This window comes from Mytilus californianus, unplaced genomic scaffold (assembly GCF_021869535.1).
Source record: "Mytilus californianus isolate M0D057914Y unplaced genomic scaffold, xbMytCali1.0.p SCAF_2, whole genome shotgun sequence".
Classification (NCBI taxonomy): domain Eukaryota; kingdom Metazoa; phylum Mollusca; class Bivalvia; order Mytilida; family Mytilidae; genus Mytilus; species Mytilus californianus.
In genome coordinates this window covers 107,768,074-107,784,817 of record NW_026262668.1, presented here as the reverse complement: position 1 = coordinate 107,784,817, position 16,744 = coordinate 107,768,074, and the positions used below count along the sequence as shown (strand labels likewise).

General features: G+C 32.5%; 1 protein-coding gene across 1 annotated transcript in view; it reads left to right on the top strand.

Moving 5' to 3' along the window:
- LOC127730687 (ceramide synthase 6-like) overlaps positions 1 to 16,744 on the top strand; it is a 90,546-nt gene that overhangs the window by 15,025 nt on the left and 58,777 nt on the right. The window contains exon 2 of the mRNA XM_052239211.1: positions 5,746 to 5,872. Coding sequence (XP_052095171.1) covers positions 5,746 to 5,872 — 127 coding nt within the window. The remainder of the gene's footprint in view (positions 1 to 5,745; positions 5,873 to 16,744) is intronic.

Genomic DNA, 16,744 nt, shown 5'->3' with positions numbered 1-16,744 from the left:
TTTAACATTGGACCCTATGGGAAATACATACAAATGTCTTCTTTTAGAAAACCACTGAATGGAATGAAACCAAACATGGCATGAATGTTTCTTATGAGGTGCTGACCGAGTGTTGTTACTTTGAAGCCGATCCATAATCCAAGATGGCCGCCTGCAGGGGACTTAGTTTAACATGGGACCCAATGAGAAATACATACAAATGTCTTCTTTTAGAGAACCACTGAATGGAATGAAACCAAACATGGCATGAATGTTCCTTATGAGGTGCTGACCGAGTGTTGTTACATTGAAGCTGATCCATAATCCAAGATGGCCGCCAGCGGGGGACTTAGTTTAACATGGGACCCTATGGGAAATACATACAAACGTCTTCTTTTAGAGAACCACTGAATGGAATGAAACCAAACATGGCAAGAATGTTCCTTATGAGGTGCTGACCAAGTGTTGTTACTTTGAAGCTGATCCATCATCCAAGATGGCAGCCAGCGGGGGACTTAGTGTAACATAGGACCCTATGAGAAATACATACAAATGTCTTCTTTTAGAGAACCACTGAATGCAATGAAACCAAACATGGCATGAATGTTCCTTATGAGGTGCTGACCAAGTGTTGTTACTATGAAGCAGATCCATAATCTAAGATGGCCGCCAGATGGGGACAATGTTTAACAAAGGACCCTATGGACAATACATACAAATGTCTTCTTTTAGAGAACCACATACTGAATGGATTGAAACCAAACATGGCATGAATGTTCCTTATGAGGTGCTGACTAAGTTTTGTTACTGTGAAGCTGATCCTTCATCCATGATGGCCGCCAATGGGGGGACTTCCTTTAACATAAGACCCTATGGGAAATACATACAAATGCTTCTTCTAGAGGTGCACTGAATGGAATGAAACCAAAACATGGCATAAATGTTTCTTATGAGGTGCTGATTAAGTGTTGCTACTTTGTTGCCGATTTACTGTTCAAGATGGCCACCAGGATTTTTTTATTAAATTACAGGACCAATATTGAACCAAATTTGGCCTCACTAATTATTAGGGTATCTGTTATGATTTTAATCTATTTTTACATGATTTCCAAAACCAAAGTAGAATCAGGTGAGCGACACAGGCTCTTGAGAGCCTCTAGTTTTTCTTTTTTTCCTTTTTTTTTTCTTTTAAAATTTTCCATTTTAAGTTGGGTATTTCTGATTAATATTTAAAAGCAAATAATAATGATATGGTAGGAGATACACACCAAACAGGATGTGTAAATTATTATATAATAAGTATTGTGCAATAGCAAGAAATTTTCAATTGCACAGTATTGCACAATTGCAAGAAATCTTCAATTGCACAGTATTGCGCAATAGCAAGAAATCTTCAATTGCACAGTATTGCGCAATAGCAAGAAATATCCAATAGCACAATATTGCGCAATAGCAAGAAATTGTCAATTGTACAGTATTGCACAATAGCAAGAAATATTCAATTGCACAGTATTGTGCAAAAGAAGATACTTCGTATAAATTGCTTATTTCTTGATCAATTTCAATGGGGTTTTATTCTTGAATTCTTGGGGTTCTTTAATATGCTGAATCTAACCGTGTATTAAGTGTTTGGATTTTGGGCCCCGTTTTTAAATTGGTCCACATTGAGGTCCAAAGGGTCCAAAATTTAACTTTGTTTGATTTCATCAAAAATTGAATTATTGGGGTTCTTTGATATGCCGAATCTAACCGTGTATTTAGATTCTTAATTTTTGGTTCCGTTTTCAAATTGGTCTACATTAAGGTCAAAAGGGTCCAAAATTAAACTTAGTTTGATTTTAACAAAAATTGAATTTTTAGGGTACTTTGATATGCTGAATCTAAACATGTATTTAGATTTTTTATTATGGGCCCAGTTTTCAAGTTGGTCCAAATCGGGGTCCAAAATTAGACTTTGTTTGATTTCAACAAAAATTGAATATATGGGGTTCTTTGATATGCTGAATCTAACCATGTATTTAGATTTTTGATTTTTGGGCCCCGTTATCAACTTTGTCCACATTGAGGTCAAAAGGGTCCAAAATTAAACTTTGTTTGATTTCATCAAAAATTGAATTCTTGGGGTTCTTTGATATGCTGAATCTAACCATGTATTTAGATTTTTTATTTGTGGACCCGCTATCAAATTGGTTCATATTGAGGTCAAAAGGGTCCAAAATTAAACTTTGTTTGATTTCATCAAAAATTGAATTATTGGGGTTCTTTGATATGCCAAATCTAACCATGTATTTAGATTTTTAATTTTGGGTCCCATTTTTAAATTGGTCTACATTAAGGTCCAAAGGGTCCAAAATTAAACTTAGTTTGATTTTAACAAAAATTGAATTCTTGGGGTTCTTTGATATGCTGAATCTAAACATGTGTTTAGATTTTTGATTATGGGCCCAGTTTTCAAGTTGGTCCAAGTTGGGGTCCAAAATTAAACTTTGTTTGATTTCAACAAAAATTGAATATATGGGGTTCTTTGATATGCTGAATCTAAACATGTATTTAGATTTTAGATTTTTGGCCCAGTTTTCAAGTTGGTCCAAATTGGGGTCCAAAATTAAACTTTGTTTGATTTCAACAAAAATTGAATATATGGGGTTCTTTGATATGCTGAATCTTACCATGTATTTAGATTTTTTATTTGTGGGCCCGCTATCAAATTGGTTCATATTGAGGTCAAAAGGGTCCAAAATTAAACTTTGTTTGATTTCATCAAAAATTTAATTATTGGGGTTCTTTGATATGCCAAATCTAACCGTGTATTTAGATTTTTAATTTTGGGTCCCGTTTTTTCAATTGGTCTACATTAAGGTCCAAAGGGTCCAAAATTAAACTTAGTTTGATTTTAACAAAAATTGAATTCTTGGGGTTCTTTGATATGCTGAATCTAAACATGTGTTTAGATTTTTGATTATGGGCCCAGTTTTCAAGTTGGTCCAAGTTGGGGTCCAAAATTAAACTTTGTTTGATTTCAACAAAAATTGAATATATGGGGTTCTTTGATATGCTGAATCTAAACATGTATTTAGATTTTAGATTTTTGGCCCAGTTTTCAAGTTGGTCCAAATTGGGGTCCAAAATTAAACTTTGTTTGATTTCAACAAAAATTGAATATATGGGGTTCTTTGAAATGCTGAATCTTACCATGTATTTAGATTTTTTATTTGTGGGCCCGCTATCAAATTGGTTCATATTGAGGTCAAAAGGGTCCAAAATTAAACTTTGTTTGATTTCATCAAAAATTGAATTATTGGGGTTCTTTGATATGCCAAATCTAACCGTGTATTTAGATTTTTAATTTTGGGTCCCGTTTTTTCAATTGGTCTACATTAAGGTCCAAAGGGTCCAAAATTAAACTTAGTTTGATTTTAACAAAAATTGAATTTTTGAGGTTCTTTGATATGCTGAATCTAAACATGTGTTTAGATTTTTGATTATGGGACCAGTTTTCAAGTTGGTCCAAGTTGGGGTCCAAAATTAAACTTTGTTTGATTTCAACAAAAATTGAATATATGGGGTTCTTTGATATGCTGAATCTTACCATGTATTTAGATTTTTTATTTTGTGGGCCTGCTATCAAATTGGTTCATATTGAGGTCAAAAGGGTCCAAAATTAAACTTTGTTTGATTTCATCAAAAATTGAATTATTGGGGTTCTTTGATATGCCAAATCTAACCGTGTTTTTAGATTTTTAATTTTGGGTCCCGTTTTTTAAATTGGTCTACATTAAGGTCCAAAGGGTCCAAAATTAAACTTAGTTTGATTTTAACAAAAATTGAATTCTTGGGGTACTTTGATATGCTGAATCTAAACATGTGTTTAGATTTTTGATTATGGGACCAGTTTTCAAGTTTGTCCAAGTTGGGGTCCAAAATTAAACTTTGTTTGATTTCAACAAAAATTGAATACATGGGGTTCTTTGATATGCTGAATCTAACCATGTATTTTGATTTTGGACATTGGACCATAATAGGTAAATTAAAAAAATTGAAGTTCTTAGACCACATTCTTTCTGTGTCAGAAACCTATGCTGTGTCAAATATTTAATCACAATCCAAATTCAGAGCTGTATCAAGCTTGAATGTTGTGTCCATACTTGCCCCAACTGTTCAGGGTTTGACCTCTGCGGTCGTATCAAGCTGCGCCCAGCGAAGCATTTTATTGCGTCTACCATTCTAGAGTTGTGATACTGATTTTCGTGAAATTAGAATTTTTGTTTTGTTTCTGGGTGATGATAGGAGTATCACTTGACAAAATTGTTTTACATTTTATCACAATGTCATTGATCATGAACCATAAAATACAGGTCAAATTGAATTTTGATGTTATTGGAATTTGGACTAATGCCCTAAATTATCATAAAAAGGGTATTTTGATTTGGTTTCCTGTCATAACATAAGTATCATGTGCAAGAGAAATTATGGCATCTGAATCAAGTCATGTGGTCGGTTATTAATTTTTCAAAGCCAAACTTAGGGGTACCAATATATAAAGAATTGGTAGTACATGCATGTAGCTACATGTAGTTAAAAAAACTTTGCTGGGGTATATGAAATACATATTGGAAAATTTGGTGTCCTTAAGCTTGTGATTTAACTGTAAAAGACTTCTGTTTTAGGACCCATCATCATGAGTAATTAATTTAATAAATGAATCACTGTGTCCAAGTCGCATATACATTGTATTCAAATACATTTGTAACTTTGTGCAAATGTGCGTCTTCATGAGAGTTACAGCCTCTTGCTCTAAGTACATCAGTTTGACCTACATTTTATGTATCTTTGACCCATATTAAAGTGTGAGGTCTTCTTTTTGTTCTTATATAGCAGCATCCTACAAATAGTAGGTTGCTTTCTAATATTGTATGCTTCCTTGAATTATATTTTATGTACGTTTTAGTTCAGATCTTAGATACTCATTGGTTACATGGTGACAACCAAACTGTGTGAAAAATTGCCACATTTGTAAAGATTACCGGGTATACAGGGAAAAAGCATCACCAAATAAATAGAAGGAAAGCTCAATGTCAGAATTTTGAAATTCTTTAAGATGAAAACTTAAAAGTACAATGTACGAACATACATGTACTACAAAAATGAAATATCAAGGAATTTTAAATTTTATTTTACATAATTAAGACTAGATACACCTTATAAAATTAAAATTATAAAAAATTTAATTACCCCTTTGAAAGGCTAAGTTTAAAACTTTTAAATCATTCAATCAAAAAATATTACATTTGTAAAATAGTTGTAATAATAAGATAAATCACATAAATTTCTTCATTGAAATTAAAAGCATTACAAATGAATTGCATTTCTGCCTCAAAATTCAAATGCAGATCCAGGATTTTGAAAAAGGGGGGCCTGGGGCCCCCAAACTAGGCAACATTTGGAGTGGAACCTGAATTAACCATAAATGTATCTCCATGAGGAAGGGGGGGCTGGCATTCAAAATGTAGATCAATAGACGATTTGTATATTACCAACACTTGACTCCGGAGTATTTAATTTTTAGACACATTACCTGCTCTTTTATACAATAATGACAACTTTGAAATATATAACAAGCTAAGTGCTGTGAGAACAATGGTAATAAGTTTTATGCACCTCATTGATATTTATCATAAATCTTTTATTAATGTACATGTATTTTCAGATTCAAGTATTGAGATTTGAGATTTCTTTAAACCATAGTTTCATCTGTTTTATTTCCAGATTTTTGTTTACAAAGATAGGAGAATATTTTAGTATTAGAGACAGAGTTCCAAAAAAAGCACCAAAAAATCCTATATGTGAGAATAGTTATAAAATACGTAAATTTCCTAAAGAGGATGCATTACTGGTAAGTAAAGATTAAAGTTTGTATGTGAAACATAGATATCACACATAAAAGGTTTCAAGAGAAAACAATTGAACTTTAGTACGGTAAAGCAGTTAAATTTGCCCATAGCTCAAATATTTATATAAGACTGTTTTTAAATCAGTATAAAAGTAAACAACATTTATCCTAAATGATTTGCAAAAGACTGGATTCTACATTGTCCAAAGTGACCACAAGTTTTATATGTATGTATATGACAAATGTTTTACAATATATCATTGCTTGTCTGTGTATATGTCCATCCAGACAAGCTCCTTGCCATAACTCAAGTTTGTTAAATGATTCTATGTGGAATTTTTACACAATATTTGATTCCACGAAGATAAAATTCATACTATGTAACAATTTTCAGATTTGTTGTTCTAGAGTTATAACATGTATTGAGCTCAAATAGTTTGAAATAACAATTTCCTCCTCGCACGGGAACTTTGGAGTTTTATCTATCTTTAAAATGACTCAGTAATGAAATATGTATTAGATTTTAAATCTTAATGAATTAAGTCCAGTTGCTCATGTACATTTGTCATTGTGGAAATAGAAATGGGTCAAAATGTCTCTTTGCTTGTGTCCCCTAACCACAGTGGCAGGGAAGAGTGTAATGAATACTGCAGTCACTGGTCAGTCAGCATCAGTGTTATACCAGGGTGCATATTTATGCATTTCAAAGTGTAAAATATCAATTTCATATGTGGATGGTCAATATTCATTTTTATTTGCATTGAAAATGATATGATTTTTATCTGTCTGTTTATAACCTAATAACCAACTGGGGAACAGCACCGTTTCTCAAGATATTTTGTTTGTGATTCAAATTTAGTTGTTTCATTTAAAGGAACACTCTTTGGATGGAGAATAGCCATATGAAATATGCCCTACATTTCTATGTTTACAAATTTTAAATTGCAACTTAGATACTAAGAAGTATTTCTTCTTAAAATGTCTAGCAACTGGAATCAGTTAAAATAGTCATGTAGAATCGACAAGTCTGGTAGAAATAAAAGATCTCTGATAACTTTAAGCTTAAACTTCCTGTTTTAATGGTTTTGTCCTGTTAGTGATTTATTTTTATGCCCCACCTAGGGGCATTATGTTTTTCGGTCTGTGCGTCCGTTTGTTCGTCCGTCCGTCTGTCCCGCTTCATGATCAGGTTAAAGTTTTTGGTCAAGTCAGGTTAAAGTTTTTGGTCAAGGTAGTTTTTGCTGAAGTTGAAGTCCAATCAACTTGAAACTTAATACACATGTTCCCTATGATATGATCTTTCTAATTTTTATGCCAAATTAGAGTTTTGATCCCAAATTCACGGTCCACTGAAAATAGAAAATGATCATGCGAGTGGGGCATCTATGTACTATGGACATATTCTTGTTGATACTGACATTAATCTTGATTTTTATTTGGATTGTAAAGAAGGATAGAAGATACGAAGGGGTAATAAAAAAATATTCCTAAGTCAAAGACCGACCATTGAAATCAGGAAAAAGATGAACAGATAAACAAGTCCACAAATCACTAGCCGGTACTCAGAAAACTAATGATTAACCAATACAAAACATATCAAAATCCTGGCATTAGTTTCTGCTTCATAAGTTGCACCCATCCTGTTGCTCAAAGCCCATGATAAGTCACTTTCAATGATAAATGCAGAACATATGACATATACAGAATGTAATTTATCATATCTTTTCACCCATAGACTTCATTATTATCAGGAAAGGTTGCTTTACAGATTCCTTTTAAGAGACGAAAAATTGCAACAGTGTGAAATGAATGTTGTAGTAGAATTATTGAAGTAATCTGAAGTTTTTTTTTTAGTAATTATACGTCCGTTTACGGGACGTATTATGGTATACCGCTGTCCGTCCGTCGTCAACATGTCGGACATTAATTCAAAAATGCTTTAACCAATATGCATGAAACTTTGGTGAATTGTTCACATCTATAATTGACGTGAGCTCCCTTTCGTTTTATATAAATTTCGGATTTACCGTTTCCAAGTTTTGGGGTTTTATTCATTAAAAAAGGGGGGATTTTCCAGTTTTCAGACAATAACTCAAAAACAATTTCACCAATTTGCATGCAACATTTGTGAATTGTTCATATCTATTGCCGTGAGCCTCCTTTCGTTTTTTATAAATTTCAGATTTACTGTTTCCAAGTTTTGGGGTTTTATTCATTAAAAAAGGGGGGATTTTCCAGTTTTCAGACAATAACTCAAAAACAATTTCACCAATTTGCAAGAAACTTTGGTGAATTGTTTATTTCTATCGACATGAGCTCCCTTTTAATTTTTATAAATTTCAAAATATATATTCATGGGGTTTTATTCATTACAAAAAGGGTGATTTTCCAGTTTTCGGACAATGACTCAAAAATGCTTTCAGCATTTTTTATGAGACTTTGATAAATTTTTATCTATTTTTGTAAGCTCCCTTTTGATTTTTATAAATTTCCGATTTTGCATTTCAGAGTTATAAGATTTTATTTGTTTATAGTCTGACAACAGATTTACTAAGTATTGCACAACAGCACAGTGTATTGCACAACAGCAAGAAATCTTTCATATAACCAATTTCAAGTTCTTTGACTACATTTATTCAGAAACCTATAATATATCAAATATTTAATTACAATCCAAATTCAGACCTGTATCAAGCTTGAATATTGTGTCCATTTTTGCCCCAATTGTTCAGGGTTGGACCTCTGCGGGCGTATCCAGCTGTGCTCAGCGAAGCAGTTTATTTTTTAAATAATACACAACAGTGTTCTCGATAAGTTTTTGAATAAGAGGAAGAAAAATAAAAGTAGCAGGCAATCATGAGGGCCGTAAGGCCCAAACTGAGCGTCGCAGGAGCGAGAGGGGGTGACCTCGAAAGGGGGTATCCCCCCTTCTCGTTAAGCTGGCGGTTTGTTTTTTCCCCCGAGAAAATTTTGGAAATCAAGATTGCTGGCTGTTCTGAGTAGATTTTGACCTCTTATTCTTCATGTTAATTTGTTCATTTTTAGTAGCTCATTTAAATTTTTGCTCAAAAATTGAAAATTAATGTGATTTTTTTTTTGCAGATTTTATATGACACGGCTTGCTTCACCCCTTTCCATGTTCAATGTTCTTCTTATTGCAATTCTTTATCACTAAGGGCTATTCCAGAATTGATTGCATGGGGAGGGAAAAGCACTTTTTATTTGAATAAAATTTGTGTTTTGTATTATAGTTTCAAATATAATTCATTGAGAACATTAATTTATGCTTTATTCAGTCATTCAAAAACTGGTAAGATTTATATTTAGAGGAAACCAGAGTTCCCTTTGGAAACTGTCAACCTGCAATAAACAACTGACAAAATATGGCTAGAAAAATAATAAATTTTAAATCCAGGAAATAGGAACTATGTAGTGTCAACAGTTTATCAGGTTACACACAATCCTCTCTCTTGGTCAGAGGGTACAAGTTAAATCGGCACCTATCGAAAAAGTTAAATCGGCATCTGATCAAATAGGCACCTATTTTAAAGTCATTTGGGCATTTAGTTGGTCAGTTCCGCACCAAATAATAATTTTCATCTGTTTTCTGCTTTTTAATTATTTAGAAAAAAATTGGGGTTGGATTTTATTTTGTTCAGTATATAGTTATAAATAATTTTGTTATTAAGAAGTAAAATGTTTGAAGTTTTTTTTTTTTAAACTCCTATGATGTTTTGACTTGATTTGTTTTTTTTCAATTAATTATTCAATAACTTATAGCAATTGAAAATTAACATGTTTGTTGTTTTAACTCTATACAGGTAGTTATTGATGTTTTTTCTTCCAAAATTTAAATAAAAACCAATGAAACCATTACCAAAGCTGTTATTTAATCATGAAAGAATAAGCAATAAAAGGGCAAATATGAGTCCCTGTTATCAATTTCAACTGTTTAAAACGTGCATTTTAAATATCCATTATCTTGAATACACATATAGTTGACCGAAAGAAAATACACAAAGAAACAAAAAGAACTTGATTTTATACAATAATTAATTCTGGCCATCCCCCTTCTTTATTTCAATCGTTTTGCTTTAAATACTAAAACACTCTCTATATACATATACTGTAAATTCAGAAATTATTGCGATGTTTTTATTATTGCGAAAAAATGCGACAGGGTTATAATCGCAATAATTTAAACTCGCATTTTAAAATTTTTAATATGAATTAAACAGTATTTTTCTAAATATCGCAAAAGTTAAAATCGCATTTTAGTCTAAAATGACAAAATCGCAATAATAAATGCACGCAATAATTTCTGAATTTACAGTTAGTCGACCGGCAAAAATCTCAAATGCTGTTTGTCAGTAACTTCCATATATATTCCAAGCGAAAACAATTTAAATAAACATTTAATAAAAAATAAATCAAAATTAAACTACATGGGGGGTCATTCGGGATACTCCCACTCAGGGGCACCCAAAGGTTATCCTGTCCACAAGTACCTATGATACCAGGTTCCGATTTAACAGTCAGATGCGGACTGATTTCACCGTGTTTTATATTACTTTATACTCTGGCGATTCTACAATAAAATACATAAATGCACACAAGTTTAAATCCATGTAAGATACATTAACCGAGCTTTCTTAATATCTTTACTTTACTGTAAATCCGGCTCAAGCTAAAAGTAATCACTAATCGTTCTCTTCATGTTTGAGTTTGCAAGCTGTCTAAACAATCCTCGTCAACATCAATTTCGATTTGTACAGATTTTATCACTTTGTTTCAAAGGCTCAAATGATATGAAACTGGTTTACATTTACTATTGTATTATTTACGCCTGGCGGACGACTCGGAACTAGTTAGTAGAATAAAGATGTACTACAGATCCTAACTATGCGATTTTCCCATATGTCATATTTTTGACAATAAATTAATAGCTGGCACAAAACATGCAATAGGCGGTGGATTTTGCCGGTTGCCGGCACTTATTGAGAACACTGCACAAACCTTAATCTATGAATCACATGCTTGTAAGACACTCACTAATTGATAGGTGATTGTTGACCTCCATTGCTCTCTCTAGATCTGTTTTGTAGAAATTTAAAAATTGATTGAAGTTATAGGGGCAACATAAGATGGAGATCTTCATTTTGGGTGTATTTTTGTATTGGTAGATCTGATGAAGAACCAATTTCAATTCGTTTTTGTCATGCCTGCGATGAAATGAGAGACATGTATTCAGGTGAAGACGACATAAACTATTTGTATAAGCTTTATATTTCAGAACTAGAAGACCCAGATGCTTTATAACTACTATGAAGATACCTTATGTTACGAAGTTTCCGTCAGTGATATGTCCATTGTCCTTGAGCTCATTTTCAATGTTAAGTGACTACTTGTTTTTTGTCATGATAATTTTATTTTGTACATTTATATGGATTCCTTGCAACATCTACATGTCCAAAAGGTGGGGTTCACCTGACTTCAACACCATTAAATGGATCAGTGATCAAGGTTAAATTTATGTGGTCAAGTCAGTATCTCAGATTCTATAAGCATTAGGTCAACTGTATGGAATGATTGTAAGATGTACATGTCCCACCGGCAGGTTTCTTCTGACCTTGACCTCTAATTCATGGTTCATTGGACAATATAAAGTTTTTGTGGTTTGGTCTATTTTTCAGATACTATAAAAAACAGGGTCACTATATCTGGTTTATGGAAAGATTGTAAGGTGTACATGTTTTTATGGCAAGGCCATATGACCTTGACATCATTTTTATGGTTCATTGGCCAATGTTAAGATTTTGTGGTTTGATCTGTTTCTCAGATACTATTAATAATAAGGCCACTATATTTGGTGTATGGAATGATTGTAAGGTGTACAATGGTTCATCTGACTGTGACCTCATTTTCTTAGAACATTGATTATGTTAAGTTTATGTGATAATTAAGCTTGTAGTAAAACCATTTATATTACTGACTTTCAACATAAATTCAATGATATGTAAAACAGGCAAGGTTGAGCATTCACAAACATGTTTAATGCCGCCACATCCTTTATGTGCCTATCCCAAGTCAGGAGCCTTTAGTTCAGAGGTTTCATTGGTTCATGTCTGTAATTGCTTACATCGTTGGTTGATGTCTGTCATATTTGTTTTTCGTTAATTGTTTTGTTATAAAATAAATTAGGCTGTAGTTTTCTCAATTGAATTGTTTCATATTTTTCATGTTGGGGCCTTTTATAGCCTACTATATGGTATGGGTTTTTCTCATTGTTGAAGGCTGTACGGTTACCTATAGTTGCTTACTGTTACATCCACTTTATTTGAACTTTGATGGATAGTTGTCTCATTGGCAATCATACCTCATCTCCTTATTTTTATATAAGACATTTCAGAGTGTGCTCTCTTGTTATATTTTTTTCTTAACTTTTACATGTCAGTTCTAAATATTGAAGTATTTTTCACTAAAACCATGTGACTAGTAGTTGCGGCACTTAACGGGACAAACTACTTCATATCATGACTCATAGATGTGAGTTAAAAATAAGATTATTTATATGATAAAACAACAATTTCATAAATAAACCATTTCATTTCCTGTATTTCCACACAAATATTTTGACCTTATAACAGTAACTAAAGGTGTGACTGGTCAAGTTTAAATCAGATAGCAAGCCAGTGTCCACTATTAAATATAAAGTTTACACAGGATTTTACATTATCTTTTGGATCTTGTTAGTGTAAAAGTAGTTTAATATCACAAATCAATTATCCTTTGTACATATAGGTACCTAAATCCTATTTTAAATAGGTGTAATTTAATGTCAAGGTATCTATTTAAGAATGTAACATTACAGTTGTAGTAGAAATGTATCCATCGATTTACTGCAATAAAAGTCAGACCATGTTTCAGGTGTCTAGTTAGTAGGGCTTTATGATATAAATACTCTAAAAACAGTAGTCCTGAAGATATTGAGTAGTTAATTGCTGTAAGGCCATGTGACAGATAACTAGTCAGTAGGGAAAAGTGGACTACAAATTGCTTGACATCCTTGAATTGGGTTTTGCATAAAATAGAGCTTGTTAGACGAAATTTATAATTGAATTCAGGTAAAAAAGATTTGTTATCTCCAGCCCCTATCATAACCCTGATGGTTTTAATCCAAATTCATCTGTCTGTCTGTCTGTCTATCTATCCATCCATCAGTCCAGCAAATCAGTTTTCCACACTTTTTTTCTTCATGCTTGAAGATATTGATTTGATATTTGGTATATAGTTTTATCATGACCAGGTACAGATCAAGATTAAATTTTGTTACGGTCTGATGATTTTGTGCAAAGTTATGGTCCTTGGACTTCGAAAATTTACACAAGTAATCAGTTTTCCTCACTTTTTTCGTCATGCTTAATTAAAGGTATTGATTTGATATTTGGTATAAATATGAACATTGACAAGTTACAGATCAAGTTTAAATGTTGTTCCGGTCTGATGATTTTGTGCAAAGTAATGATCCTTGGACTTAGAAAATTCATGGAAATAATCAGTTTTCCACACTTTTTTTGTTATGCTTGAAGATATTGATTTGATATTTGGTATATATAGTTTTACAATGACAAGTTACAGATCAAGTTCGAATTTTGTTCGGTTCCGCTGATTATTTTACAGAGTTAGAGTCCTCAGACTTAGAAAATTCATGCAAATCTGATGTTCAGTAGTTTGTTGATGTGGTTCATGAGTGTTTCTCGTTTATTATATAGATTAGACCGTTGGTTTTTCCGTTTGAATGGTTTTAAACTAGTAACTTTTGGGGCCCTTTATAGCTTGCTGTGCAGTTTGAGCCAAGGCTCCTTGTTGAAGACCGTACTTTGACCTATAATGGTTTACTTTTCTAAATTGTGACTTGGATGGAGAGTTGTCTCATTGGCACTCATACCACATCTTCATATATCTAAATAGTCAGATTTCCACACTTTTTATGCCCCCGCCGTACGTCCCAAAATTGGTTTCCGTTCTCTAACTTGAGTTTGCCTCAACCAAATGTTATGAAACTTATACACAATGCTTATTACCACAAAACACAGATCAAGTTTGAATTTTGGTGGTGTCACTTTAACCGTTCTAGAGTTATGCCCCTTTATAAATAGAAAAATTGCAAAATTTTTAGTTTCCGTTCTCTTACTTAAGTTTGTCTCAACCAAATGTTATGAAACTTATACACAATGCTTATTACCACAAAACACAGATCAAGTTTGAATTTTGGTGGTGTCACTTTAACCGTTCTAGAGTTATGCCCCTTTATAAATAGAAAAATTGCAAAATTTTTAGTTTCCGTTCTCTTACTTAAGTTTGTCTCAACCAAATGTTATGAAACTTATACACAATGCTTATTACCACAAAACACAGATCAAGTTTGAATTTTGGTGGCGTCACTTTAACCGTTCTAGAGTTATGCCCCTTTATAAATGGAAAAATTGCAAAATTTTTATTTTCTTCTAACTATCAAGTAATATTTAGAATTGGAGTTATCTTCCTTTGTCCATGATTATAGTTGAATCAACTATAATCAATGCTTTATACAATGCAATGTTTAATTTTGACTTCCACTGATAAAACACAGATCAAGTTAAATTTGAATCATTATTGAGTTATGCCCCTTTATAAATCAAAAGATTGCAAAATTTTTAGTTTCCATTCTGTAACTTTAGTTTGCCCCAACCAAACATTATGAAAACTTTACACAATATTCACTACCACAAAACTAAGATCAAGTACAAATTTTTTGTTTCCGTTTTCTAACTTTAGTTTGCCTCAACCAAATGTTATGAAACTTATACACAATGCTTATTAGTACATAATACAGATTAAGTACCAAAAAAAGGTGGCCATACTTTTACCATTCTTGAGTTATGTCCCTTTATAAACATAAAAATTGCTGAATTTTTTAGTTTGTCTCAACCAAATGTTATAAAACTTATACACAACCGTTCTAGAGTTATGTATGTTTACAAATAGAAAAATTGCTGAATTTTTAGTTTCTTTTCTCTACTTAAGTTAGCCTCAACTAAATGTTATGAGACTTACACACAATGCTTATTACTACAAAACTCAGATCTAGATCAAATTTGGGTAGCGTAACTTTTACCGTTCTTCAGTTATGTCACTTTATAACTATATGATATGCAAGCAGGGGCATCATCTGTGTCCACATGTGGACACTATCCACATTTATTTTTTTCGTGATGCTTGAAGATATTGATTTAATATTTCTTATAAAGTTTACATCATGACAAGTTATAGATCAAGTTAGCATTTTCTTCCAGTACAATGAATTTTTAACCGGAAGGGGACTATGTATTGCCATGCAATACTCTCAGAATGCTTGTTGTACTTATTTCCTGTATAGTGGCTATTGTCTGGACAACACTTCTTACATTTCAAAACAAGATTTAAAACTTTCCTACTTAAATCAATTTTAGAAATTGTTCAGTGTGATCTTGAAAGATTTATTTATGCCAAACTGTTACTTGTGACTAGTCCCACTGCCTGTTATGACCCAATCAGTGATATACATTAGATGAATTAAAATATGCAATTATAAAATTTCAATTATATGTGTGAATTAAATACTTGAACAGTTAATTACAAGCATATTGAAGATTTTCTATAATTATCTCTATTAAGAAAGCTACATACTATAGTCTAACCTGAACTTACACATGAATCCTGTAAAGAAAACTTCACATTCATAAGTATTTGTTGAATGTTACAATGTTTATTAGACTGCTCTGATGTCTCAAGTCTCATAAGTATTTGTTGAATGTTACAATGTGTATTAGACTGCTCTGACGTCTCAGTCGGCCTGTGTCAGGACTGATTGGGTCATAACAGGCAGTGGGACTAGCAGTAATTATAATTACATGTATGATATAAATGATTACTTATTAAGTGACTCTTTTATTGAAGGTAGAACTTCAGCTTAGATTTACAAAGCTTTAACCAAACAGTCAATGCTAGTAGTCCCCTACTGGCAAAGCTGAAGAAGACTATAGGTAATAGGTTACAACTCAGTCTTTCAAGCTGTTGGAGAAAATTTACTTACTTTTTCTGTAATCTGTAATAAGATATTTGGTTTATAGTCTAATTATATAAAATTACAGAACGATTTTGAGGTTTTATCAGTTTGAATGCTGCAGAAGTTGTGGCTATTGCCAGTATTGGACATACAAAATCTACTGAAATTATTTGTTTTTTGCATTTATTTTTGGAATACCTGAATCAATTAGATTATCAATATATAGCCAACAGATCAAGTTTGAGTTCTGTTTGAGCAATTTATTTAGAAGTGACTCTTGGACATATGATGATGTTGGTGAATTGGCGTTTAATTTCCAATGGCAAATATTAGAAAATGTCTATGTAATATGATACTGACCTGCCTTGTTCTAGAGCACCATGCTGAGTCTGAATATTTACATACTGTTTCTGGGCAACAGTATGCATGAAGGTATGTAACCCTTCTCAGACAGTCACACTTTAGTCTGACTCCAAGCTGACAAGTCTTTTCTCTTCCTTTTGAATGAAAGCTGGTCCTTAGGGAAGAAGCAGCACATACCAATTTTTCATCAGGCCACATCTACTTTTACTAGAATTGTGAGGATATTGGGACTGTTAAATGGAATTCTCAGCAATAATTCATATTTACTGGAAAATAAGTGTAAAACCTGGAGTCAGTTTCACAAAAAAACTTACAACTAAGATTGATCGCAAGCATACTTAATTGTTCATGACTTACGATCAATCTTAGTCGTGTCAGTGTCATCTGTTTCGAAGTTTACAATTGGGAACCCAGCATTTCGAAAA